This window comes from Microcaecilia unicolor, chromosome 2 (assembly GCF_901765095.1).
Source record: "Microcaecilia unicolor chromosome 2, aMicUni1.1, whole genome shotgun sequence".
Classification (NCBI taxonomy): domain Eukaryota; kingdom Metazoa; phylum Chordata; class Amphibia; order Gymnophiona; family Siphonopidae; genus Microcaecilia; species Microcaecilia unicolor.
The window spans coordinates 281,405,190-281,432,236 of record NC_044032.1 but is presented as its reverse complement, the minus strand read 5'-3'; the positions used below and the strand labels follow the sequence as shown (position 1 = coordinate 281,432,236).

General features: G+C 41.4%; 1 protein-coding gene across 1 annotated transcript in view; it reads right to left on the bottom strand.

Annotated features, from left to right (window-relative positions):
- FOCAD (focadhesin) overlaps positions 1-27,047 on the bottom strand; it is a 438,419-nt gene that overhangs the window by 350,059 nt on the left and 61,313 nt on the right. Inside the window, 1 exon segment of the mRNA XM_030194211.1 lies at positions 23,688-23,881. Within this exon segment, the coding sequence (XP_030050071.1) occupies positions 23,688-23,881 (194 nt within the window).

Sequence of the window (27,047 nt, the reverse complement as noted above, 5' to 3'; positions counted from 1 at the left end):
ACAATTCTACATCTGTTATGCACGTCTTTGTGGTAATATGTTACTAAGGGCCCTATGTGACAGAACAGTGGATTTTTAAGCCCGTGCTAAATGTTTTGATATTTTCCTGCAATGTATTTCTCTAGTAGGTGGTGCATGTTATGTTTTAAGCTGCTGCAGATAAGTGAATGATTTCTCCTTTACTTTAAGCACAGAGAGGAAGTGCCTGCAGTGATGTATGTGGCCAGTTATTTTCAAATACAGAACACAGAACTCAATACAGAAAAAAAAACACTGTCTCATCATCTCATCCCAATACAATACATACAAACCCACAAACATCAACACCCCAGTATACACCCTCCCTGTCTCAGACAGCCTGAAAATTCTCAGGGTAACAATCGACCGTAACCTATCACTAGAGACTCAATCGAAATCCACCATAAAGAAAATGTTTTTCTCAATGTGGAAACTCAAACACGTATAACAAAGCGTACATATAGATTCAGAGTAACAAGGAAAATTAAGTAACAATAACAAATCTCAAAAACATTGACATTTAGGTAGGTTTGTTCACAAGCAATGATAGGGGTGACCAATAATCAAATATCTTTCCTGGCAATATACATCTCATATTTATACGTACTGTATACAGAGTTCCACCAAAAATTGTGATGGACGTGTATTGTGTCTTTCCAAGAGGATAAAATAGTTTTAAGAGCCAGAGCAAGCAGGGTAATCAAGCAAGAAGCATTCAACTTGTGTCAAACTAGTTTGAAAGCAAAGTGATCCGAGAATGATAAATTTATATTGAATGACATCTGTAATAGGATGAATTTTATAGATGGCACTCCAAATGGATTCCCAGTAGTTGCGAGAAAATCTACAGTCAAACAATAAATGTCTCAGTGATCCACATTCTGTTTACAAGATAAGCAATTCAATTATTGTGTAGGGTTGATATAATGCAATTTAACAGGAGTCCAATAAGATCTATGTGCCAAAAGTACACAGACTGCGTAATATTAGCAAATGTGGAAGAAGAAAATACAATAGACTAAAAGGTTTCTCATTCCTTCTCCTGAAAGACATAATCCAAATCCTCCTGCCAGGAGGCCAGCAGGTGACACATGTGATGGTAATTAAGTTGTTTGATTAATTTGTTAAAAGAGGCATTGTGGCCAAATGTTAAAAATTGTCTGTAGTACGCGACAAGGGCAGGTGTAGTATTAAGTATATGATATAGCAGACTTTTTGATGGAATGCATCAATTGTAGCCAACAAAAAAAATGAGAACCTGTTAGGTTCCAATATGATTTCAATTCAGCAAAAGTCTTCCAGGAGAAGGAATCATCAGAGTTACCGACATCAGTACTAATACCTGTAGAACGGGCAGTGTTAAGTGCATTACACTTACAGCTACATACAGCTACATAAAGCACCAGTGTCCCACAATCCTAACTTTTTGCCAGCCAGACCAGGACACACTGTTCCTATCTATTAAAATATGTGGATTATACCAAAGAGAGGTATATAAGAGGTATAAAGATTGGGACCAAAGTATATCAAACTGTGGTCCAAATTCTTAAAGAGAGTATAAGTGGTTTTTACAAGGGGATTAGTGAGGAAATGAAGAGCCATTCCAGGGGTTCTGGACAGGCAAATAGGAGTCATTAAAGATTGTTCAAATTGTAATCATCTTTGCAAAGAGTTAGGGGTATTACTTGTTAGCCATACTGCACCCTGGTACAGAATGCAGGCCGCATGATAAGTTTTTAGATCTGGAAAATTTACACCACCAGATAATTTAGGTGCTTTTAGCTTGGCTAAAAATATTTCAGGAGTTTTGTCATTACAGAGAAACTTAACCATAAGTTTTTCAAGGCTAGTGTAATAGGTAGGTGGGAACAGTAAAGGTATCATGTTTAAGGCATACAATATTTTTGGAACAATCATCATTTTAAAGGAATCTTGTCTCCCTTACCATGAGAGGTGGAGACCAGAGAGACATAGCTTGTTTAATGTTGGTGAAAATTTTGTCCATATTGATCATAAGTGAAGCTTGCAAATCAGAAACAAAATAAATTCCTAGGTATTTGAGGCGGTGTTCCAAGTAAATGGGCAGTTAGGGACAGAGAAAGGGAAGCTTGATGGATTTAAGGGCATAAGTTCAATTTTAATTCACCTTGTACCCGGACAAAAAAAGAAAACAGAGAAACTACTTGAGACAATTCTATAAGGGAAGTTTGAGGATTAGAAAGGTAAAGTAAAATAACATCGGCATAGGCTGATAGTTTGAATTCCAGATGGTTAATATTAACCCCTGTAATAAGGAGGTCCTGTCGGGTCTTAGATAAAAGGGGTTCAAGGGTAAGACTAAACAAAAGAGAGGACATGGGACATCCTTGATGAGTTCCTCTTTTCAAAATAAACGGATCAAATAAATCCTTATTAGCTATGATTCTAGCAAATGGTGATGTGCATAGTAAGCAAACCATATGAAAATAAGGTGGTGGAAAGCCAAAGTGTTGTACAACACAAAACAAATAGGTCCACTCCACCTGGTCTAATGCTTTCTCAGCTTCAATAGCTACTGAAACTAACGAGTCAGGCCTTGACCAGGCAGAGTGGAGGAGGTGACAAAATAGTTTAGTGTTGTCCCACCCAAACCGACCTTTCAGAAATCCAACTTCATCTGGATGGATGAATGGAATAATGATGTTTTCTAGTCTATTAACCAGTAATTTAGTGAAAATCTTATAGTCTAAATTTAATAAAGAGATCGGTCGGTAAATCTGAACCAGCTGCGGACTTCTGTTAGGCATGGGGAGGACAATAATGTGTGCAACTAGAAAATGACCCAGAGATTCAGAACGACATAGCAAATCTTGATAGTAAAGGTATTAGATGCTAGTAACTTGCCTGCCTTGTTTGCCGAAGCATAGCATACCGAGCTTTGTTTAGAGTGAATGGCAGATGCCATTTGACTTAGAAGTTGGTTGTCTTTAAATTTCAAGTTTTGCAATCAGTGTAGAGTAAGTGGGTCAAATTTGTTGTATAAGCAGGTTTCTATCTTGGATATATTACATTCCAGAGCGGTTAATTCTGATTTACATTTCATTCTCTGGAAAGCAGTATAACTAATTACTTCACCTCAGAGCCACAGCTCCCAGATGGTAGAATAATTGATGCCTGGTGTAGTATTTTGAGAAAAGAATCCTTCAGAAAAAGGAGTGATGTGGTTAATAAAATCTAGATCTGCAAGTAATGCAGAGTTAAGTCTCCAGGAATGCTGTTGTGAAGTTTCAGGAGACCAGTAAAACATGCATGAGATGGTTGCATGGTCTAATATTGTTATGTCACGAAACTTGGAGGACTGTAATAAGGATATAAGGTCTTTGGTAGCCATGAAATAACCCAATATGGAATATGTGTGGCATGGCGAGGAATAGAAAGAGCAGTCTTTATTGTTAGGATGCAAAAGTCTCCACAAATCCGTCCATCTATGTTCTTGCATCAGGGCTAGCAAAGTAGTTCTAGCTTTAAGTTTGGTAGGTCGGCAATTAGAGGTTGTATGAGATTGCACAATCCAAATGTGAAATTTTTCATCTGTCTGACTGATGGGAACTGTACATGTAATCCCCGCGGGACTGTCTCAGTTGTTATGTCTTCAAACTCTGTAAACCATTTTGAACTCTCTGATATAAGTGGTCTAGAAATCCGAAGTAAAGGTTCTGTCCAGAAACAGATCCAGGGGGAAGTTAAAATCCCCTCCAACCAGCAGATGTGAAGAACAGGCACAGCTGCATGTAGAAACCAAAGTTTGAAAAAAATAGTGGGTCGTCCACATTAGGGGCATATATGGTCAATAAAGTTACAGGTCTACCGAGAAGAGAGACTTCCAGACACACCCATCTGTCATGTGGATTAAAGGTATGCGACAGGTTTTTTCACATAAGTAGATGCAGCACAGTTCAAAGAAATTGCCAGTAAGTTTATATGCTTCAGTTTCAGAAATGTGTGATTCTTGAAGAAAGCATACAGTGGGGGAAATAAGTATTTGATCCCTTGCTGATTTTGTAAGTTTGCCCACTGACAAAGACATGAGCAGCCCATAATTGAAGGGTAGGTTATTGGTAACAGTGAGAGATAGCACATCACAAATTAAATCCGGAAAATCACATTGTGGAAAGTATATGAATTTATTTGCATTCTGCAGAGGGAAATAAGTATTTGATCCCCCACCAACCAGTAAGAGATCTGGCCCCTACACACCAGGTAGATGCTCCAAATCAACTCGTTACCTGCATGACAGACAGCTGTCGGCAATGGTCACCTGTATGAAAGACACCTGTCCACAGACTCAGTGAATCAGTCAGACTCTAACCTCTACAAAATGGCCAAGAGCAAGAAGCTGTCTAAGGATGTCAGGGACAAGATCATACACCTGCACAAGGCTGGAATGGGCTACAAAACCATCAGTAAGACGCTGGGCGAGAAGGAGACAACTGTTGGTGCCATAGTAAGAAAATGGAAGAAGTACAAAATGACTGTCAATCGACAAAGATCTGGGGCTCCACGCAAAATCTCACCTCGTGGGGTATCCTTGATCATGAGGAAGGTTAGAAATCAGCCTACAACTACAAGGGGGGAACTTGTCAATGATCTCAAGGCAGCTGGGACCACTGTCACCACGAAAACCATTGGTAACACATTACGACATAACGGATTGCAATCCTGCAGTGCCCGCAAGGTCCCCCTGCTCCGGAAGGCACATGTGACGGCCCGTCTGAAGTTTGCCAGTGAACACCTGGATGATGCCGAGAGTGATTGGGAGAAGGTGCTGTGGTCAGATGAGACAAAAATTGAGCTCTTTGGCATGAACTCAACTCGCCGTGTTTGGAGGAAGAGAAATGCTGCCTATGACCCAAAGAACACCGTCCCCACTGTCAAGCATGGAGGTGGAAATGTTATGTTTTGGGGGTGTTTCTCTGCTAAGGGCACAGGACTACTTCACCGCATCAATGGGAGAATGGATGGGGCCATGTACCGTACAATTCTGAGTGACAACCTCCTTCCCTCCGCCAGGGCCTTAAAAATGGGTCGTGGCTGGGTCTTCCAGCACGACAATGACCCAAAACATACAGCCAAGGCAACAAAGGAGTGGCTCAGGAAGAAGCACATTAGGGTCATGGAGTGGCCTAGCCAGTCACCAGACCTTAATCCCATTGAAAACTTATGGAGGGAGCTGAAGCTGCGAGTTGCCAAGCGACAGCCCAGAACTCTTAATGATTTAGAGATGATCTGCAAAGAGGAGTGGACCAAAATTCCTCCTGACATGTGTGCAAACCTCATCATCAACTACAGAAGACGTCTGACCGCTGTGCTTGCCAACAAGGGTTTTGCCACCAAGTATTAGGTCTTGTTTGCCAGAGGGATCAAATACTTATTTCCCTCTGCAGAATGCAAATAAATTCATATACTTTCCACAATGTGATTTTCCGGATTTAATTTGTGATGTGCTATCTCTCACTGTTACCAATAACCTACCCTTCAATTATGGGCTGCTCATGTCTTTGTCAGTGGGCAAACTTACAAAATCAGCAAGGGATCAAATACTTATTTCCCCCACTGTATATCTGCTTTAAGGTGTTTGAGATAGAGTAGGATGTTCTTTCTTTTAATGACAAGGGTAATGCCCTTAACATTCAAAGTCACAACGTGAGCAGTAGACATTTAAAAATGAAAAAGGGTGCTTTTACAGATCTGCACAACAGTGGTAGAATAATAAGATAATGATGATCCACAATAAGAAGTAGTAGTACATGCAATAGCAAAATTACATAAACAAGAGTCATAAAGTGTCATGGGATCACAGCTGGCAGTGAAGGACACTTGAGAGCATCATCAAATGAGATTAGAATGAAGAGAGGTATAGTATTATGTATATCAGCTATAAAAGCAAAGGTTGGATTTCAGTCACAAGAGCCACAATTAGATTGGTGAGGAAGCAGACTGATCTTCCAAAAAAGCATGTAATTCTTCAGGATTATCAAACATTTTGGTGACATTGTGATAAGTAAATTTCATCTTGGCTGGGTAAAGTAACCCACACTGGGCTCCAAGGGCTTTAAGTTTAGGACTCATATCTAAGACGTTTTTCCTGGTACATGCAGTGATTCTTGCAAAATCAGGAGTGAAGATTAATTTCTTATCTTGGAAAACAACAGATTGTTTGGTTTTGGATGACTGAAGTGTTTACAGTGCTTAGTTATATCCACAAATCCATCCATCTATGTTCATATCTTCCCTATGTCCAGTTTCATAACCACTGGGCATGGGGAAGATAAGCCTTTGGTAGGCCACAATGGGGTTCTGTGAGCGCTCAATTTCGGGTGGTAGATTAAAATCCAGATCCAATATTCTGAACAAAGAAAATTGTAAGAAATTACATAGATCGGCGCCTTCACAGTGCTCCGATAGGCCCAGGATATGCATGTTATTCTGGATCATGTGATTAGCCAGGTCAATGATCTCCACTTGCATCGCATCAAGTTTCACAATGCACTGCTGTGTGGCCTGGGCTTGAGCATCATGTGCACCCATGCACTCTTCTAGAAGTTCTAACCGAGCGTTAGATCTGGTGAACACAGTGGATATTTGAGCTACCTCATTTTTAATTTCAGCAGGGTTGTCACCCCCATCTTAACTATGTATTTCTCTTTTCCGGAATTGGTGATCACTAATACGGAACAATGTAAGCCACATTGAGCCTGCAAATAGGTGGGGAAATGTGGGATACAAATGCTACAAATAAATAAATAAAGTTATTTTGCATTAACTCATAGTGTTTTATTATCTGCTAACGATTCCTGTGGAATCAACAGGTCTAGCAGCAGAGCGGTTTGCTCTGATGTGGTACAGTCCATTTTTTGGTCACTTAGACGCTGAATGAGTTGCAGATGAGGATTCATTTTTCTGGAATTCAAGGCTACAATGTTCTAAAATGCAGAGCGAGATGTAGTACAGCTCAAGATGAACTTAAACAGCTGATATATGTCATAAAAGACTCATCAACATCAGGCACCCCCCCAAACCTATGCATACTTTCAAATAGAGTATATTTAAATGACACTTACATGGCATTATTTTGTATTTTCAGAAGCTTTTATGGTTTCTTTTTGACATTTAGAAATTTCTAACTATTTTTTCAATATTTTTCTGTTCATTTGTAATTTGTGCAATGCTTTGCAAGTGTTTTTATATGTAATAGACCCCCTGAAGCAGTCACAGTGCCGAAACAAAATCCTTACTGGGATCACTACAATAACATCATCCTTGTGTTCCACCTACACTTCTCTGTGGCCTACTCCATTCCTTCATTGTGGGTTTGTTTGGGTTTTTTTTGAGTGACATGCACATACTCATATGAGTTATCTCTTATTTTCTCCCATTCGGACTGCCGGTGGATCTAAAACGTGCCACTAACAGTGATAGCATTTGACAAATATGATTGTGAAACACAGTTTACTGATTTTACTTTTTCTCGTTACAGGATACAGTTTTTTTTTAATACATTTTCTTCATTATAGTGGTCTGCCTCTATGACAAAGCTTGTGGCAAAACATGGCCCATGTTGGGGGTTAAAATTAATAATTATAAAAGAGATAGGATAGTGAATTTCCTGTAATCCAACAGACTACAGGATCCAAGATAACGTGGTTTTACCAAAAGGTAAATCGTGCCAAACGCTTCAACTGCTGCTGTGCCGCTACAGAACTTTGTTCTCCTAATGACACTGTTTTGAGGTGACATATGGACGCCATGGAGAGAACAATGAGAATAACTTGAAGGAAAAATTTGTGAACAATCTGAAGCAAATATTTTGTGTGTACAGGCACAGTGGGAATGAAGCAATTTGGAACACTGGGAAGTTTGGATACTTATTTTGGATCGTGTAAGAGTTATCACTGAATGAGCATCGTTGCACCGGAAGATACATTTGTGAACACCATCCCTGCAGATAAGTGAACCTTTTGTTGCCCGCTGAGATGTGATGTTTCTATAAAACATTGAGATAGCTGATATTATTTTAGAGACATTAGGGAGGAAGGGTGAACTCAGTGCAATGATGGTTGGAAGAGTGCATTATTGAGGAGTGGCTCCTACACTGATTATAATGCATTTGCGTCTGTGTTTACAAAGGCCCACTTCTAGGCACATTAGCGTTTTTAATGCGCATCATAATGTGCCTATAGGAATGTATTGGCACGTTAGCGTTTAACACGCCTTAAATTTAAAGGCGCGTTAAAAACACTAAAGCACCTTAGTAAACATACCCCTTGGTCTGAGCCCTAAAAATATATATTTTAAAATATATATTTATATAATTTTATAGACATTCCACATAATTTTTTTGATTTTTGTTTGTATACTAATTATAGAATAATAGACAGAAAATCTTTTAAGCCCTCACACTGATGAAAAATGAAGCTTATTGTGGACTGAAAGTATGATAAGATGCATTTAATGTAGTTTATTTATTTTATTTATGACATTTATATACCACACTAACCCGATTAGAACTCAGGTTCAATGTGGTTCACATAACAATTAGAAAAGTATGAACATGTTCAAATATATTAACAGAAAGTAAAATACACCATATAATGTTAGACCAGTAAAACCTGATTTAGGAACAGATGTAATTAAATACTTAGGGCCCTGTTTACTAAATATACAGTGACTCTAGGAAGCGAAGCTTCAAATAAAGTGCTTAGAAGTGGAGAAAAACCCTCAGAAACCTGGGACAAACTGTCGCAGGTTTAGAGCGAGGTTACTGATGGCAGAAGTAACACACGCCCAAATTCTAATAAGCAATCAGTGGAGTTTTTATACCCAATGATAGAATCTGGGCGTGTGTTACTTCTGCTATCAGTAACCTCGCTCTAAACCTGCGACAGTTTGTCCCAGGTTTCTGAGGGTTTTTCTCCACTTCTAAGCACTTTATTTGAAGCTTCGCTTCCTAGAGTCACTGTATATTTTGTATCACATTACGAGCCTTTAGACTCTAGTCGATACTGCAACCTTTGTTGTCTTTCCCTGTTTACTAAGCCATGTTAAAGGCATGTTAACGTTTTTAAAATGTGCTAGCCATTAGCGCACACTGTGTAGGTGCCCACAATATTCCTGTGGGCACCTACACAGTTAGTTCGTGCTAATTTTGAGCATGCGCTAAAAATGCTAGTGCACCTTAGTAAACAGGGCCTTTAGTGATTTAAGCTAAATATTTGAAATATGGAGGAAAAAGGTAAAGGGCTAGGATTAACTAGCAGGAGTAGAGGAAGGTGGGGTGGAGGTAAAAATTAAAGCCATGAGTTTATTTGAGAAGAGTGTTTATTTCCTTAAAGGCTAGACTGAGGAAGTGACTTTGGAATGACAAATAATCATCAGGGCATTTGATGGTTTTAGGTAAGGAGTTCCAAATTTTAGAGCCTCTAATGAAATGTGAATGTGTGGACTGAAGACCACGTTGCAGCCTTGACAATTTCTTCAATAGAGGCTGACCGCAAGTCAGCTACCAACGCAGCCATGGTTCTGACATTATGAGCCATGACATGACCCTCCTGTGTCAGCCCAGTCTGGGCATAAGTGAAAGAAATGCAATCTGCCAGCCAATTAGAGATTGTGCGTTTCCCAATGACAACCCCCATCCCGTTAGGATGAAAAGAAGCAAAAGGTTGTCCGCTCCACGTAATAGGCCAATGCTCGCTTGCAGTACAAGGTATGCAAGGTGCTTTCACCAAGATGGGCATGAGGTCGGGGAAAGAATATGTCACTTTCAAGTGAAAGCTGATAAGATACATTTTAAAGTCAATATGGAGTTAACCAAAGATCAGATCAGAAAGTAAATAATATAGCAAGATGCCCAAGTATGTGATTGTATGGTGTATGGTGCGCATAAGCCTGGAATATCATATTTATATTGCTCAGGATGTCCACATATTAATTAGGATGCCATGCCTATTATTTCATTTAAATTTGTATCAAACAGTGGTTTTTATGCTATAGTTTTGGATGTGCAAGGATTAATACAATTGCCTACATACAGATCTTTTGAGACCACGTATCTTCTATAGATAGATCTTTTATTCTGAATGGTTCACAAACTCTAGGTAACTAAAAACATGGCTTCCCAGTTGGTACTGAGACAATCTTAGTGTTCCTCAACTACTCCCCTGCTCTGGCAGCTGAACTGGCTCTCTATATCTCAAAAAAAAAAAAAAAGCAGAGAAGGATGGCTATTACTGGGATATGCAATTTTTCTTGAGCTTGTGGTGTCATGATTTGCTGCAAAATAAATATAAATCCATCAAAATGAAAACGACATATGGAAAATATGTGACTTAATGGTGTGCAAAATGGCTAACGCTGAAAACACAACAGGATGATTGGCTGTGTATGTGTGTGTGATTCTCGCCGAGATATTAACACTACAGTTTTTAAGAAAATAAACAAGGCAAGCATGACAAGAGGAAGATGGACCAGATGATGACTGAAATAACTGCCAAAAAATAAAAGTGATAAAGAAGGAATGATGATTTGGGCAATAAGAAACCTGACATACAGGAATCTGCTCAGAAAAGGGTGCAGATGTCTACACGTTAAACCAAAGGATCAGAAAATACTTAAAGGCAAAGGGGAACATATGTGTATGAAGAAGACTGTGTATAATAACAAATATACACAGGAGGGCTCACAATCTAACTTTGTACCCGAAGCAATGGAGGGTTAAGTGATTTGCCCACAATCACAAACAGAAGCAGTGGGATTTGAACCAGCCACCTGTGGATGTCAAGACTGGTGCTCTAACTATTAGTCTACTCCTCAACTTTAAAACAGTGAAATGGTAAATAAAAAGGGGGGTTACATAAACAGAGAGAAAATAAATGTGATTCATTCATTTATGTGAGGAATTACAAATTACAAAACAGATGGTTTTTATCAGGGATGAAAAGAAAACGTAATAGTGAGTTAAAAATATGATACATACTCAGCCTACTAATACCACCTTATGACAAACTGATTGAAAAAATGAGAGTGTTTTAAGAGATCATTTTAGGAACGTGCATACAACTGATAAGAGAGCAAATGCTGAATAAACTGCTTTAAGGTCTTTTGGTACAAGTCCTAGAAGAAATGAACATACAAATAGGAGTATTCTATTTCCTTTAATTAACTGCTGAAGGCTGAGCCATAATTTACACTAGAAATATATCTGGGGGGGAATGTAGAAGAGAAAGGGGGAGAATAATGAACGGCTAAAGTTTATAATAGAGGCTACACTTCAAGTTATAAAATATTAAAATGTATTGCTGCACTGTTCATTTTATGCATATATAATTTGCTTGCTTAAATTGTTTCTCATTTTAGTAGTGGCGGATCTGGAAAATGAATAAGACCACAAGAAATACTGACCAGTGTACATACATGCATACAACTGCATTTGGTGAAGCTGTAACAAATCATGAATATTATTTCAGCAATGTTAAATATGATAATTTTAAAAAGGAAAGAGAATGCTATCTGTCCTAGGTATGCAAAAAGTAGCTTTTGCACTCATAAAAAACTGCCACTCAAAAGCACAAGAAACTACAGAAAGGATAGTGTGGCCAAATATTCTTAGTCAACAGAGTGTGCAGATCAATTTGGACATGTAATCTGGATTATAGAGACTGGATATGGTTGTACTGCATGTATTAAATCTAGATGTTGTCAATTGTATTAAATAGTCCTTCACCAAGAAAGCTTAAATTTTGAAACCAGAATGCTAAGAACTACGATTGTAGCAGAAGAAATTAACTATAAAAGAAATCTGATGGCTATGTTAGGTAATAACAAGCTAAAGGGTCCATTTACTAACTGATGTAAAAATAGGCCTTAGCGTACCCTTACGCAGGTGCTAAGGTTATTTGTACCACAGCTATAACAATCCTGATTTTCTATTTTTTTATATTATATTTTGTTGTTTTGTTTTATAAACAGTTTTATTCCCTTATCAAGGAAATAACATCAAAGAAGCCCAAAATAAAATTATTATTTTTCTTTAAATTTTTCAAAGCAAGGAAAGCATGCCAGATGACATCACTGAGCAAAGGCCCTTAGCCAAAGCTATGGAGGGGAGGCAAGTCCCTCTGGGCTCAAATGAGAGAAGGATCATAATTCAACTCCTGGGAGCCTACATGGGCCAGCCTCAACTACCAGACACAGGCATAACATACATCCAATACACCCAGGGGAGTCAAGCCTGTCACCACAAAACTCCTGCTGCACCAGTCCAAACTGTACCACCTTCTAGAGACAGAGAAATATTGGCAGAAATCTGGCTGCACCACCTGTTATACCAGTGTTGTCATCAGAATCTTAATTTTTCTCAATCTCAATTTGTCCTTTTACTGTATCCTAGCTCTTTTTTTTTTTTGTTTAATCCAATTCATTTTATTCATTTATTTTGTCAAACTCTCTTGAGCCATGCTATGTTTGTAGCCATGATCACATCTTTCAGCAGCTGAATCCACAGCTTAACTACGAACTGCATGAAAACTGCTTGTATTATTTCTTTTCAGTCTATTTTTCATTACTTTCAAGGAATGATCTCTTGTTTTTATGTAGTTTAAAAGGTTTAACAACATTTCTGTATTTAACCATTCCACCCACTCGTGATTGTATATATTATATCTCCTTCTCAGTAATTTTTCCTCCACATGGAAGAGCCCTTTTTAACCTTTTCTAGTTCTGCTATAACCTTTTTGACATGGGGCAAATAAAACTACACACAATAATCAAGGTGCAGCCATACCAGAGACATAGGATTACTTGAAAAGAGACTTAGAAAAACAATAACATTTTGCTTGCTTTTTAAAGAGCCAGGGCACACTGGGAAGAAATTCAATATTTTGTTCACAATGACTTCAAACCCAGTGCTGATACTTTGATTGTCAAGACATATTGTTTTTCTGGAAACTGAGAAGGATAAGAGACTATTTTCCAAGACTATCCTTTCAAATGATGGCACAATCGACAATACAATCACAACTAGACTACTGCAACGCAGCATACATAGGTTGCAAAGAAACCACACTAAAATTGCTGCAAAATGTCCAAAACACTGCAGCAAGATTGATATTCAAGAAGTCAAAATATGAAAGAGCAACTCCACTACTCAAAACATTGCACTGGCTACCAATCAATGAAAGATTACTCTTCAAAACAAGCACCCTCATACATAAAATACTATTTGGAATGGCACCAGAATATATGATAGCCATGATTGAGTTATCCACGAGAAATGCAAGTCCAGAAAGTAGAGGCTACCTACTTCTTCACCTACCCAACTACAGAAATATCACCTATAAAACATCTACACAGCAGGATTTAGCTACCTGGGCTCCAAATGGTGGAACTCAATACCAAAAGCCACAAGAAGCATCACCAACTACCTTCAGTTCAGGAAAGAAATGAAAACCTACTTCATCAAAAAATTCTACAGCTACATATATCAGTCATCAACGTCCCACATCTACAAATCCACCTCATCAAAACCCTTCAGATAACCACATAAACTACCTCCCTACTTTTCCTTCAAAACAGCCCGTCAGGAAACTCTATAGTCTACAGAAGTCCTTTCTTTGTCATAACGGAGGAATAAACAATGTAACTGTAACTGTAAATTGTAAGCCACTTTGAACCAAAACTTGTTTTTGGATAACAGTGGGATACAAGAAAGAATAAATAAAATACATAAATAAAAGCAGCTGCCCATTGCCACCGTCTCCCCAGGTGACTACCTAGTTTGCTTAAGAGCTAAGCTGGTCCTGTATAATAACGTTTATTAGACAGTATGATAAACAACATGGGCTCAATGGGTGTAAACTGAATATGAAAGGAGAAGTGATATCAATACATGATTTTAACATGCCGGATGTTGATGGGGTATCCCTGTTGTGAGGTCATTCAGAAGTAAGATGATCTTGGATTCGCTACAGGAAGAAATGTTCCAACAGTTGGTAATGGAACCCACGCAGAACAGAGCTATTCTGGATCTGGTGCTTATGAATGGGGATAGTGTTTCTGATGTTACAATGGGTGATCACTTGGCATCTAGTGATCACTGAATGGTGTGATTCTATATTAAGACACACAAGGAGAGGGTTTATTTGAAATTTAAGGTTCTAGACTTCAAAAGAACTTTATCAAGATAGGGGAATACTTCAAGGAGTTGTTAGTTTGATAGGAACATCAAGGGGGAGTTGAAAAGCAGTGGGTAAAACTGGAAGAAACTATTTTAAGGGCAACAAATCAAAGTAAATAAAAGCAAAAGGAAAAGAAGGCTGCTTTGGCTCTCTAAAGCAGTTGCTGAAAAAGTAAGGGAAAAGAGGTTAGCCTTCATAGACATCACGGGAAAAGGAAGACTGGCAACAATACCTGGAAAAGTAGCTAGGAATGCAAAGATGCAAATGGAAGAAAAAACAGCCAATACAGTAAAATTGGGGAACAAAACATTTTTTAGATACGCAAATGAAAGGAGGAGGTGCCAAAATGGCATTGTGAGGGTCAAGGGTGAAGAAGGGGGAACATTTAGAAGCTGATACGTATAAAACCAAACTGCTTAACAAATATTTCTGTACACAGATGAAGGGCTGGAAATAGGACCACTGAAAACAAATGCTAATGGAGATCAATGTGTGGTAGACTTGGACCAATTCTCAGAACACTGTTACGAGGAGTTAGCTAAACTATAAGTAGACAAACCAAGGGGGCTTGATGGGATACATCTGAGGGTACTCAAACTAAGAGAAGTTCTGGTGGCTCTGCTGTCTGACCTTTTCAATGCTTCTTTAGAGTATGGCGTGATCCCAGAGGACTAGAGAAGGGTGGATGTGGTTCCATTTCCACAAAAACAGAAGAAAAGATGAGGTTGGGAATTACAGGCCTGTTAGTCTAACCTCTGTGGTGAGTAAACTAATGGAAACACTTCTAAAGCAGAAGATTGTGGGGTTTCTAGAACTGAATGGATTGCAGGACCGAGTCAGCATGGTTTTAGGTCCTGTTAGGCAAAACTGATTAATTTCTTTAACTGGGTGACCAAACAGTTGGATTTAGGGAGAGCGCTAGATGTGATGTACTTAGATTTTAGCAGTCTTTGATACAGTTCTGCATAAGTGACTGATAAATAAAATCAGGGACTTTGGTATGGGGCCTAAAGTGACTGAGTGGGTTACAAACTGGTTAAGAGGAAGAAGACAGAGGGTAGTTGTAAATGGAATGCACACCGAGGAAAAGGATGTAATCAGTGGTGTGCTACAGGGATCGGTCCTTAGGCCGGCTCTTTTAACATCTTTGTGAGTGATATTGTGGAAGGGCTGTCTGGTAAGGCAGAGGATACCAAACTTTGCAATAGGGTAGACAACTCAGAAGGTGTGGATAGCATGAGCAGACATCTATAGCAAGGGAGTCGCGTGATAGCTGCCATGTGAACATGACTGGCCCTGCGGGAGCTCCCAACTTTCTCCCCAAAATTCCTGCCTTTAATGGAGGTTTGATCGCTTACCGCCTGGATCAAAGGATCCCATTGGGTGGCGGATGCCCAGCACTATTCGGGGACCCCGATATTCAGAGGGGCAGAGTTTGGCATGTCTTGCAAATCCAGGAAAAGTCTGGTGGCTAAAGCGCATGGCTCGAATTCCAAGATGGCATTGGAGAAAGACCAGCTGGTACTCATTATGTCAGAGAAGGTAGCATGGCATCTCACGCAGTGTTCAAAGGTCATTTTGGAGGATTAAATGTCCCAACTTCAATCTACTTTGCATAAGATGAAGGAAATGTTGTCGGTGGAGCGTGGAACATAGGGTTACAGCACAAAACATGACCACGGGAAGCCTGCAGGATCAGATGGATTATTTGTGCACACAATGATAAATTGGAGGAGAGCTTGGAGGACTTTGAGAATAGCAGATGGAAAATTAATATTTGGCTGGTAGGCTTTCCAGAAGTGGTTCCACATAAAGATCTTATAGAAATGTGTGAGCAGGAACTTCCCTGTAGCCTAGGTCTTGAGGACAGCAGAGCACACTTCTGGAGCAAGCACACTGGCCTAAGAGAGTGGAATGTGGTAGGTCCAGGGTGGCGACTGCCCACTATTTGAATTATATGGACAAAATAGCTGTTCTGCAGGCCGTTCAGGCACAAAGGCAAGCGACTGTTAAAGAGCACAAGGTGCTGCTTTTTGAAAATTTCTCTACACAGGTGGCCACGTGTCGACGAGAAGTTGAGCTTTATTGCACACCGTTGCTCAATCAGGGAATCCGTTTTATGGTCTAATTCCCAAAAAAAGTGAAAATTTCTATACTTTATCAGTGTACAACTGTGTGAGCTTTAAAGAACTTTGTTTCCATGATGCTAGACTGTCATGAGGAGCGAGCTCCAGGAGACTGAGCTTTGAGGCTGCCTGGCCCCTCTGGTAGATGGGGAGTGTTAGTTTTATATCTCAAGAAACAGTTTGGCTTCATCAGATCTCCCCCCACCTCCCTTTAAGGGGGTGATATTGAACAGATTATATGCAGGCTGTGTGATGGAACCCAACTGTCCCAGTTTTTGGTTTGCAGCCATGTTGCTACTTTATTTGATGCTATGCTGTGTTGGCAATTTGGTCTCAAAACTGACTCCCCCATTTGGACTGGTCTGGGTTTGGTATTGTGAGGTTTCTAAAACTGTTGGTTAGCTGGAGCTTTGGGGACTCTGTGGGAAGAGACATCCAGGTGGTGGACCATACCTGGACTAACTTATGTGATATATCGTTTTTTGAAGGGAGTGCAACTTTGGGGCAGTTGCTGTGGAGGCTGAATCTTGTGGAGGGTGCATGTGGTACATGTATGTGTGGGTGGTGTATGCATTCGGGAAAAAAGAACCCGAATTATAGCTACATCATGCAAAGTTCCACGTTAGGAGTTACGGACCAAGACAGGGATCTGGGTATCGTCGTCGATAATACACTGAAACCTTCTGCTCAGTGTGCTGCTGCAGCTTGGAAAGCGAATAGAATGTTGGGTATTATTAGGAAAGGTATGGAAAAAGGTGTGAGGATGTTATAATGCCGTTATATCGCTCCATGGTGCGACCGCACCTTGAGTATTGTGTTCCATTCTGGTCGCCGCATCTCAAGAAAGATATAGTAGAATTGGAAAAGGTGCAGCGAAGGGCGACTAAAATGATAACGGGGATGGGACGACTTCCCTATGAAGAAAGACTAAGGAGGCTAGGGCTTTTCAGCTTGGAGAAGAGACAGCTGAGGGGAGACATGATAGAGGTATATAAAATAATGAGTGGAGTGGAACAGGTGGATGTGAAGCGTCTGTTCACGCTTTCCAAAAATACTAGGACTAGGGGGCATGTGATGAAACTACAGTGTAGTAAATTTAAAACAAATCGGAGAAACTTTTTCTTCACCCAACGTGTAATTAAACTCTGGAATTCGTTGCCGGAGAACGTGGTGAAGGCGGTTAGCTTGGCAGAGTTTAAAAAGGGGTTAGACGGTTTCCTAAAGGCCAAGTCCATAAACTGCTACTAAATGGATGGGAAAAATCCACAATTCCAGGAATAACATGTATAGAATGTTTGTACGTTTGGGAAGCTTGCCAGGTGCCCTTGATTGGCCGCTGTCGTGGACAGAATGCTGGGCTCGATGGACCCTTGGTCTTTCCCAATGTGGCATTACTTATGTACTTATGTATGGTACGGGGTGTGGGGAAGGGGAGGGGGACTTTTGGCAGGAGGGCTAGTGGTTTCGGCTGTGAAGTGGAATGTCTGGTGCTTTTCAAGGGTGGGAGAGCTGGGGGTGGGTTTGGCTGGGGCCCATCCCCCTCAGCTGTCATGTATAGCTTGGCAGAGAGTGTGCATATGGGTGCTGAACTGTGATTGATCTAAAGATTCTGTCCTCAAATGAGAATGATATACATTCCCCAGCCAAGCATACCAAAATCCTGACTTATTTGAAGAAGCAGAATGTCAATATGGTTCTTCTGCAAAAGACACACCTGTCAGATCATTTAAAATTTAGGAAATTCTGGATAAAGGAGAAGGCAGCCTCAGCTTTTGATGGCTAACAGCAGGGAGCTGCTGTTTTGTTTAGGAAAGAGCTAGAGTGGAAAACCCATAAAGATGTGAAGGATCCACAGGAGAGGATCGTGGTGGTTCCTGGGTGAATTGGTCGGGACTAAATAACTTTTTTGTACCCTGTATGCCCCCAATGTATATGACCATGAATTCTTTTCTCAGGTGGTGGTGTTGGTGTTTTTTCAGTATGTGGATTATCAACAGATTATTGGGGGTGACTGTAACATCACAGAAAATCCCTTACTCAAATTGTAATCCTGCTAGGCAATCCATATTAAGGCATGAGGATAAAGGGGTTAATTTTTAGACTTGGTAGATACGTGGCCAACTCTACACCCAGTAGAAGCGGAATACACTTTATTTTTCAAATGTACACAAAACTTATGCCCACTTGGATTATATTTTAGTGCCTGCCACTGCTTTTACCATGCGGGATGCTGATGAGTGTTCGAAATGTAAGTGGCATCCAGCCATTTTTCTCCACTCTTTCCTGGAGTGTGATTTGCTGGATCCCCTTTGGGAAGCAGTGCACATGGCCCTGAGAGAGGCACTGGGCAGGCCTATTCAGTTCACATATACTCTCCTGATGCTGGGGGATTGGGAATCTGAGGAGGGTGGGAAGTCTGGTAAAAGAGTGTCCATAGCCCAAAAGAAACTTATATTGTATGCCCTTCTGATAGCGAACAAATCAATTCTGAAGGAATAGATCTCCACTGTGGCCCTGATTCTAGCATGTGGATCCAATGGATATGTAAGTTGGGAGTCTTTTGAAATGTGGGGATATAAACCACACTCTAAATTATGGGCTTGAACCTATGTTGCTTTCTGGAAGAAGTTTCTGCAGGAGCATCTCCATGTTCCGGATGAGGGGGAGGCATAGGCAGAGGTTTCACACATTTTTCAGAAGTCTGTTTTCCAGTAGCCCAGTCACAGTTTCTGGGGTGCATGGGGGGAAGGGGAGTGAACGTGAGGGTAGTGTGTTAGTTGAATGCATTATGGGGGGGGGGGGGGGGGGGTGGAGGGAGGGGTGGAATATAAAAAAAGAAAATGATCAGCAAGATATGAGATGTCTGTAGTACTCTGGACCACCAGAAGGCTCATAATTTCTGTTATTAGTTATTGTGTTCATGTTCTGTGGTTCTTAGTTCTTATTGTGTAAGTTTCAACTTTTGGGAGGAGTATGTGGATTGTATCTACACGTATGCTGCTGTCATGATAGTTTGTGTTCTCTTTTGTTAAAGCTAAACTATAAATCTAAATATGCTGCCATACTACTCTGCAAACTGGTTCTAAATATGACAAAGTCATTTTTCTGTGTTTCCATCTTATGGAACTCTATGAAAAAAGTAGTATTAGCAAGCAGATCTGGCATACTCAAGTAATTTTCAATTCAAGGTACAAAAATTGCTGCCATACTGTAAAAGGAAGGTCTCAGCTTAAAGGTTTTTCAACAGTTCCCTCGCCGCATATTCAGAGACCCAGGTCCAAAAATTAGTCATGCTATGCTGTTATAAAAGCAAGGTCTCAGCTTAAATGTTTTTCAATGGTTCCCTTACGTACAAAGTATGGGTCCCAGGTTCAAAAATTATGATTCCCTTGATTAGAACCATGGTCTGGAAAAAAAAAAAAAAGTAATGCATAAAAGCATGGTCTCAAATCAAAAAGTTGTTCCCTTCCTGCAAAAGCGGTGTCCCAAATAAAAAATTCATAAATAGAAGCATGGGTTCAAATCACAAACAGGAAGAGAAGCCACGCGCTTCTTAACTCGGATGAGGAGTACATGAAGGAATATCAGCTGCACTGGAGGGTTCCCTTGCAGAGAAGCATGGTCTCAGCTCAAAGATGGCTTCCTTACAGAGTGTGAAGCCAGAAAACAGGAAGAGAAGCCACACATTTCTGATGATGTCATAAGGAGCTGTGGCATCAGAGCATAAGCCCCCAAAACCTCACTGGGAACTTTGGCCACATCCTGTGGCTCTTGGGCTACCTTCTCCATCTTCTGTGGCTCTTGTCCTATCTTCTCGATCTCCTTGCCAACCACAACCAAATAACAGTCCTCCAGATAGAAGCCTACTCCACTGGGAAGGCCTCAACTTCCCTGGATGATTCTGTAAAATGTCCCCTCAAAGAGAAATGACTTGGCCTTCTTGGCTTATTTTCTAGGAGCCTGGAAACCTTGAAGACTAAGTTCTCTCAAAACAGAAATTAACCTTTAATCAACTGAACAATTTCTGAGCCACAGTAAGTATCACACTATCACCATTGTGGCCATGTTTTTTATCGACGCCCTATCAAGTTATATGAGGTGCTGGCTAGAAAGACAAACTCACTTTCAAATCCACTGCCTCTAAAACACCTTCCATAGATCCACCAAAACAACACTCCAGCAAATTGCTGTGTCCAGCACAGATAGTCCTTTGCCATACAGCCTCCACAGATACTCAATCATCTGCAATGTTAACCAAGAAACTTCAAAAGACTTTCAACAGTGCCTCCATCCAATAGTACTGCAGATACTTCAGCAACACCCACCTTCAACCATCCTCTTGATCACAGCTGACACCAAGTATCTATTATACTCTAGGAAAGTACAACTTCTCTTCTTCCATAGCCACTGGGTACAATCTGGCCATGGATCTAACCACCACGAGCCCCGGCATTCAGTGTATCACATTCCTCTATTATCATGTCCCTTGATTGTCCTATGGATTGGGAAGGCCATGATGTGGGTTTACAAATCCCTTGCAGCAAGGGATCTTCAATAGCCTCAGTGTCAGATGGAAGCTGCATGATTAGGAACACCAACAAATCTCTCTAAAAAATCCAGACCATGAATGAGTTTTCCCCAGGCAGAACCTCTCCATTCTCCAAAGCGTCCTTCATTAGTTCTGCCAAGGCCCCTGGGGCTCCCGCCAGAAGAACTAGAATCTGCCAATACTTGGGAGCCCATTACCTTCCCCTTCTCCACCAGCTCTTTCCTGGGTCTTTTGAAGGCTGATTATCCCTCTCCAAGCTGTTCTAAAGGAGGCCTCAGTACAAAGGGACTGGGCCCCAGCCCCAAATTGAGAAAGGCCTATTGCATCAACAAAACAAACTATGAGGAAACCCTATGTTTGCCATCAGGTCAAGTTCTCTGTCTAGGGAACAGTGGCTCACCCACATGACTGCACACAGGACCAGTGATCAACTCCCTGCACTGTTCTGGAACAGTACAGGGAATTAACATCCCAATGATCAACGCTAATAACATGCAAATTTAGGCACATTAGTGTTGTTCAGGGGAAAGCGCAGGATGGACTATGTGTGGGCATGTGCTCAGGCACAATCTCCCACACTTGTTTGACAGGTCCAGGCTGTCAAAAAAAATAAAAAATAAAATAAACCAGCCCAGACCTGCCAAATCTCAAGCCCCCATACACGGGGGGGCTGGAGGGCCAATAGAGCCCCAACATGTACCCCCTCCTGAAAAAAAATGAAAATACCCTGGTGGTCCAGTGGGACCCTCAACAGCCCCCTCGCTAGCGGTGAGGTCTCCCTCCCTTCCCAAAACCAACCCTCGCCCCACATACTTCAGAATAGGCAAGGGAGGAGTTACATGCAAGGGGTGAGGGGTCTGGCGTCCAATGAACCCCCAAGACTGACAGTGACAGCTCGGGATGCCTGGCATGGACAGGGGGGAGGGAGGAAGAGAGCCTTAACCCTAATGCCAGCTCTAAGCTGGCTTAGGACTATGGTGCTATTCCACCCATACAATCAAAGCACAGTGCTCTGATCATACGGACAGAATACCACCAAGCTCATTTAAATATAATTTAAATATAATTTAAATGAGCTCGGCAATATTCCCTGGCATGCTCGCGCCAGACCCCTCCCATCATCCTGCATTAGTTAATGCGAATGCTAGTCCGGCACTAGTGGCCTCTAGCACCCGCATTTACCCTTTGAACATCAGGGCCCCAGAGCCTGACGTGCTCAAAACGCAGACAGTTCCCACCAAATCTATTCCTCCTCCTGTCCCTGGTGCATTTCTCTCCAGTCCCAATCCGTCAGCTCAGCTGCAGCTCAAGCAGACCCTGACGTTGTTACTGACATTCAAAATATCACTGAAAGCTGGGAACTGCTCAAAATGCAGCTCTTCCTCACACAACCAGCAAATGACAAGACGATCCAATGTTGAAACAGAAACTTCTGCAGGCCATGTAGTATCTCCTGTACTCAGCCTGTGCTGCCATGCCTCATGCTACTCTCACAACCCCCACTCCCCACCCCCCATGCTCAAAAGGATCTGTTCCAGTTCACTCACCGCCACACAGTCTCTCCCAGACTGACACTTCCAATTTGGGACTTCTGGCACACTGATGCAATCTTATTTCTCTTCTTTCCTCCCAAATATTGCAGAGAAAGACACAAAATCCTGTATCTTCAGTAGCCCTACAGAGAAAATACTTGCGCAAAGCGCGGTCTAGGGGAGGGTAGCAAAGTTTTTCACCCTACGCTGACAGGCCTCAGCCAATTTCTGCTCCCTTTTTGCTTTCCAACCTAAGATTTTTTTTTTTTTAATTTTGAAAGGTTGAGTTCCATCCAGTTCATCATGGGCAAAAACCTACTGCAACTACTCTCACATTTTCCTCCAATACAACACTCAACAGTAAGTTAGATGCTTCGGCATTCACCAGAAGACTCAAACTGTTAGTTTCCAAATATTGTGCAAGCAAAATAAAAAGGTGCTTACTGCATAAAGGTGTAGTTGAACCAGAAGAGTTCTGCCCAGGAAAGATGTTCAACAACCTCAGACGAAAAGGGATGTTGAGTTAGCTACTGCACATCAGTAAATGTCAAATAAGCAGTGAAAAGAAAATGCAACTGCAGGAGTAGGAGGAACAAGCAGCAAAACTTGCTAGCAGGACCGAGACAAACGAAAGGACAGGGGAGCAGACATACCCAGAAAGCAACGGGGCAGATGCCAAGTCTAATGAAGAAAGGGTATGTGACAAAAGACTGATGCAGACACGGCAGGACTCTTCCAGAAAGGAAGGAAAAGCTCACATGCAAAAAGATGACCTGCAAAATTCAGAACTGGAAGTAGTTTACATGCTGGAACCACAAATACAAAACAATGCAATGAACAGAATCTGTAGTGACAGAATAGCCTACCATCTCCTGGAGACTGAGAAGCACTGGCTGGCTCTTGACTACACAGGTCACTATATAGAATGAGGTCATCAAACCAGTGGCTCTCATTCTCTATCTACTGGTAAGAAAGCATAAATCCATACATCTATGCTGGTCTAGAGGGATGAAGAGGAATGGCAATTCACTTCAGCCTAGTTTTTGTTAACTATGTTGCAATAAAAGTAATAATGTTCTTAAAAGTGACCCTCTCGTATTAAAATAAATGTTGCTCAAACAGAACTTCATTTCTTTTATTAAAATAATAATCTTTCTTGAGCTGGCACTGGAATCTCACTATAAATGTAACCAAAACCAATGAAAAATGGAAAAAGGGGGTGGTGGACAGTGAAGCAACAAAAATGTACCTGTTCTCGTTTTCCCAAATTACATTCATTTTGTACCATTTCCAAAAGAGTTATAGCCAACTGATGCCTGGAGGTGGCATCCTCTTGGGAGTCACATGATGCTGTGGAAGACAATATCTGCAAGAGTGGCATCACCAGGATAGGAGACAGGGCAGGCATCTCACAGGATTCGGAACTCAAGAGGATTTTCTGGGCTACTCAAAAAATAAATATAAATAATAGTAGTAAATTTTGTATGCTTCTATAATAAATATTCAAAAGAAAAAGCACCTTTAACTAAATGCAAACTATCAAAATCATATAGCTTCATAATTATATAGAAAAGGAAAATTAAAAACTTGGGTTACGCAGTATTCCCTGACTCTTCATAGTGTAAAGGAAATGCAATTACTATACAATAGATGTTAAAGCGAAGATACTTACCTGTAGCAGGTATTCTCCAAGGAAAGTAGGCTTTATATTCTCAAAAGTGGGTGATGCCAACTGCGTCGTCCAGTCTGGGACTTATGACAAGCATAAGTAGAGTTTTGTGGAGCGCGAGACACACTCCATCGCACATGCACGAGTGCCTGCCCGCCCACCGCGAAAACGCAGTGAGCTCAGTTATATACTACAGCAAAAAAATATAAAATAAGAGACAACTCCAAGGGGAGGTGGGAAGGTTTGTGAGAACATAAGGCCCTGCTGTCCTCTGAGAAATACCTGCTACAGGTAAGTATCTTCCCTTTCTCCGAGGACAAGCAGGCCTATTTATTCTCACGTGGGGAATCCCTAGCATCCAGGCTCACCCAAAACAACAAACATGGTTCAACTGAACCTCACATTGGTGAGGACATAACTCAGATCAACCTGAAACGATATACAAACCGAGAGTGCAGCCTGGAGCAGAATAAAATGAGCCCTGGGGTGGGGGGGATTTGGATTCTAGACCCCAAACAGATTCTGCAACACTGTCTGCCCAAACCAACTCTTGTGTCAGGTATCCTGCTCCAGGCACTAATGAGATGTGAATGTGTAGACTAAAGACCACGTCACAGCCTTGTAAATTTCTTCAACGGAGGCTGAACGCAAATGGGCGCAGCCATGACTCTGACATTGTGAGCTGTGACATGACCCTACAGGGTCAGCCCAGCCTGGGCATAAGTGAAGGAAATGCAAATTGCCAGCCAATTAGAGATGGGGTGTTTACTGATGACAACTCCCATGATGTTGGGATCAAAAAATAAAAGGTTGGGCATACAGTCTGTGGGGCTTGGTCTGCTCCATGTAATAGACCAATGTTCTCTTGCAATCCAAGGTGTGCAAGGTGTTCTTGCCAGGATGGGCATGAGGTCGGGAAAAGACTGTTGGCAAGATAATCGAATGGTTGAGAAGGAACTCCGACACCACCTATGGCAGGAACTTAGGGTGTGTGCAGAGGACTACTCTGTTATGATGGAACTTAATATAAAGTGTATCCACTACTAAAGCCTGAAACTCACTGACTCTACAAGTTGAAGTAACAGCCACCAAGAAAATGATCTTCCAAGGTCAAGTACTTCAGATGGCAGGAATCCAGTGGCTCAAAAGGAGCTTTCATTAGCTAGGTGAGAATGAAGTTGATGTCCCAAGACACTGGTGGAGGTTTGACAAGGGCTTTGACAAAAGCAAACATCTCATGAATTGAACTAGAGGCTGTCCAGAGATGGGCTTACCTTCTACACAATGATAAGCACTAATTGCACTAATGTGAACCCTTATGGAGTTGGTCTTATGACCAGACTTAGATAAGTGTAGAAGGTATTCAAGCAGGGTCTGTATAGGGCAAGCAAGGGGATCTAGGGTCTTGCTCTCATCTCTCATACCAGACGGCAAACCTCCTCCATTTGAAAGAATAACACCTGTTAATGGTATCTTTCCTGGAAGCCAACAAGACCCGAAAGACATCCTCCGAAAGACCCAAGGAAGCAAATTCTACGTTCTCAACATCTAAGTTGTGAGAACCAGAGATTGACGGATGGGATGCAGAAGAGGCCCTTATTCTGAGGGTCAGAAAACACTCCAATCTTCACGATTCTCCGGAGGATAACTCCAGAAATAGAGGGGATCAGATCTGCCGAGGTCAATACGGCGCAATAAGAATCATGATTCCAAGGTATTGCTTGAGTTTCAGCAAAGTCTTCCCCACAAAAGTTATGGGAGGATACACATACAGCAGGCCTGTTCCCCAAAGGAGAAGGAAGACATCCAATGCTAGTCTGCCATAGGCCTGAAGCCTGGAACAGAACTACTGAGGGACTTTGTGATTGATCTGAGCTCTGATCTTGGGGCAGGAGCAAACGCAGGCACTAGTACGGTGCTAATAACCTCTGCTGCCCACATTTGCTTCTGATCATCAGGGCATTTGCGAACAAGGGAATAGACGCCACTGGCCTGTAATTACTAACCAAAGATTTGGGTCCCGATGCATTATTTAATATTGGTGTAAGATAATATGACCCAGGCAATCAGGGTAATCCCCTTGTTCCAAGCACAAATTTATCCAAGACATTAGCCATCCTAGAAAGACAGTTAGAGATTTAAGCAGATAAGTAGGACAATTATCCAAGGAACAGTAAGCAGAAGAATATCTTAACAACAACCATAGTAACATAGTAACATAGTAGATGACGGCAGAAAAAGACCTGCATGGTCCATCCAGTCTGCCTAACAAGATAAACTCGTGTATACCTTACCTTGATTTGTACTTGCCTTTTTCAGGGCACAGACCGTACAAGTCTGCCCAGCAGTATTTCCCGCATCCCAACCACCAGTCCCGCCTCCCATCACCGGCTCTGACACGGACCGTATAAGTCTGCCCTCCACTATCCTCGCCTCCCAACCACCAACCTCTCTTCCCCCACCTGCTCCGCCACCCAATTTTGGCTAAGCTTCTGAGGATCCATTCCTACTGCACAGGATTCCTTTATGCACATCCCACGCATGTTTGAATTCCGTTATCGTTTTCATCTCCACCATCTCCCGCGGGAGGGCATTCCAAGCATCCACCACCCTCTCCGTGAAAAAAATACTTCCTGACATCTTTTTTGAGTCTGCCCCCCTTCAATCTCATTTCATGTCCTCTCGTTCTACCGCCTTCCTGTCTCCGGAAAAGATTTTTTTGTGGATTAATACCTTTCAAGTATTTGAACGTCTGTATCATATCACCCCTGTTCCTCCTTTCCTCCAGGGTATACATGTTCAGGTCAGCAAGTCTCTGCTCATACGTCTTAGAACGCAAATCCCATACCATTCTCGTAGCTTTTCTTTGCACCGCTTCCATTTTTTTTAACCTCCTTCGCAAGGTACGGCCTCCAAAACTGAACACAATACTCCAGGTGG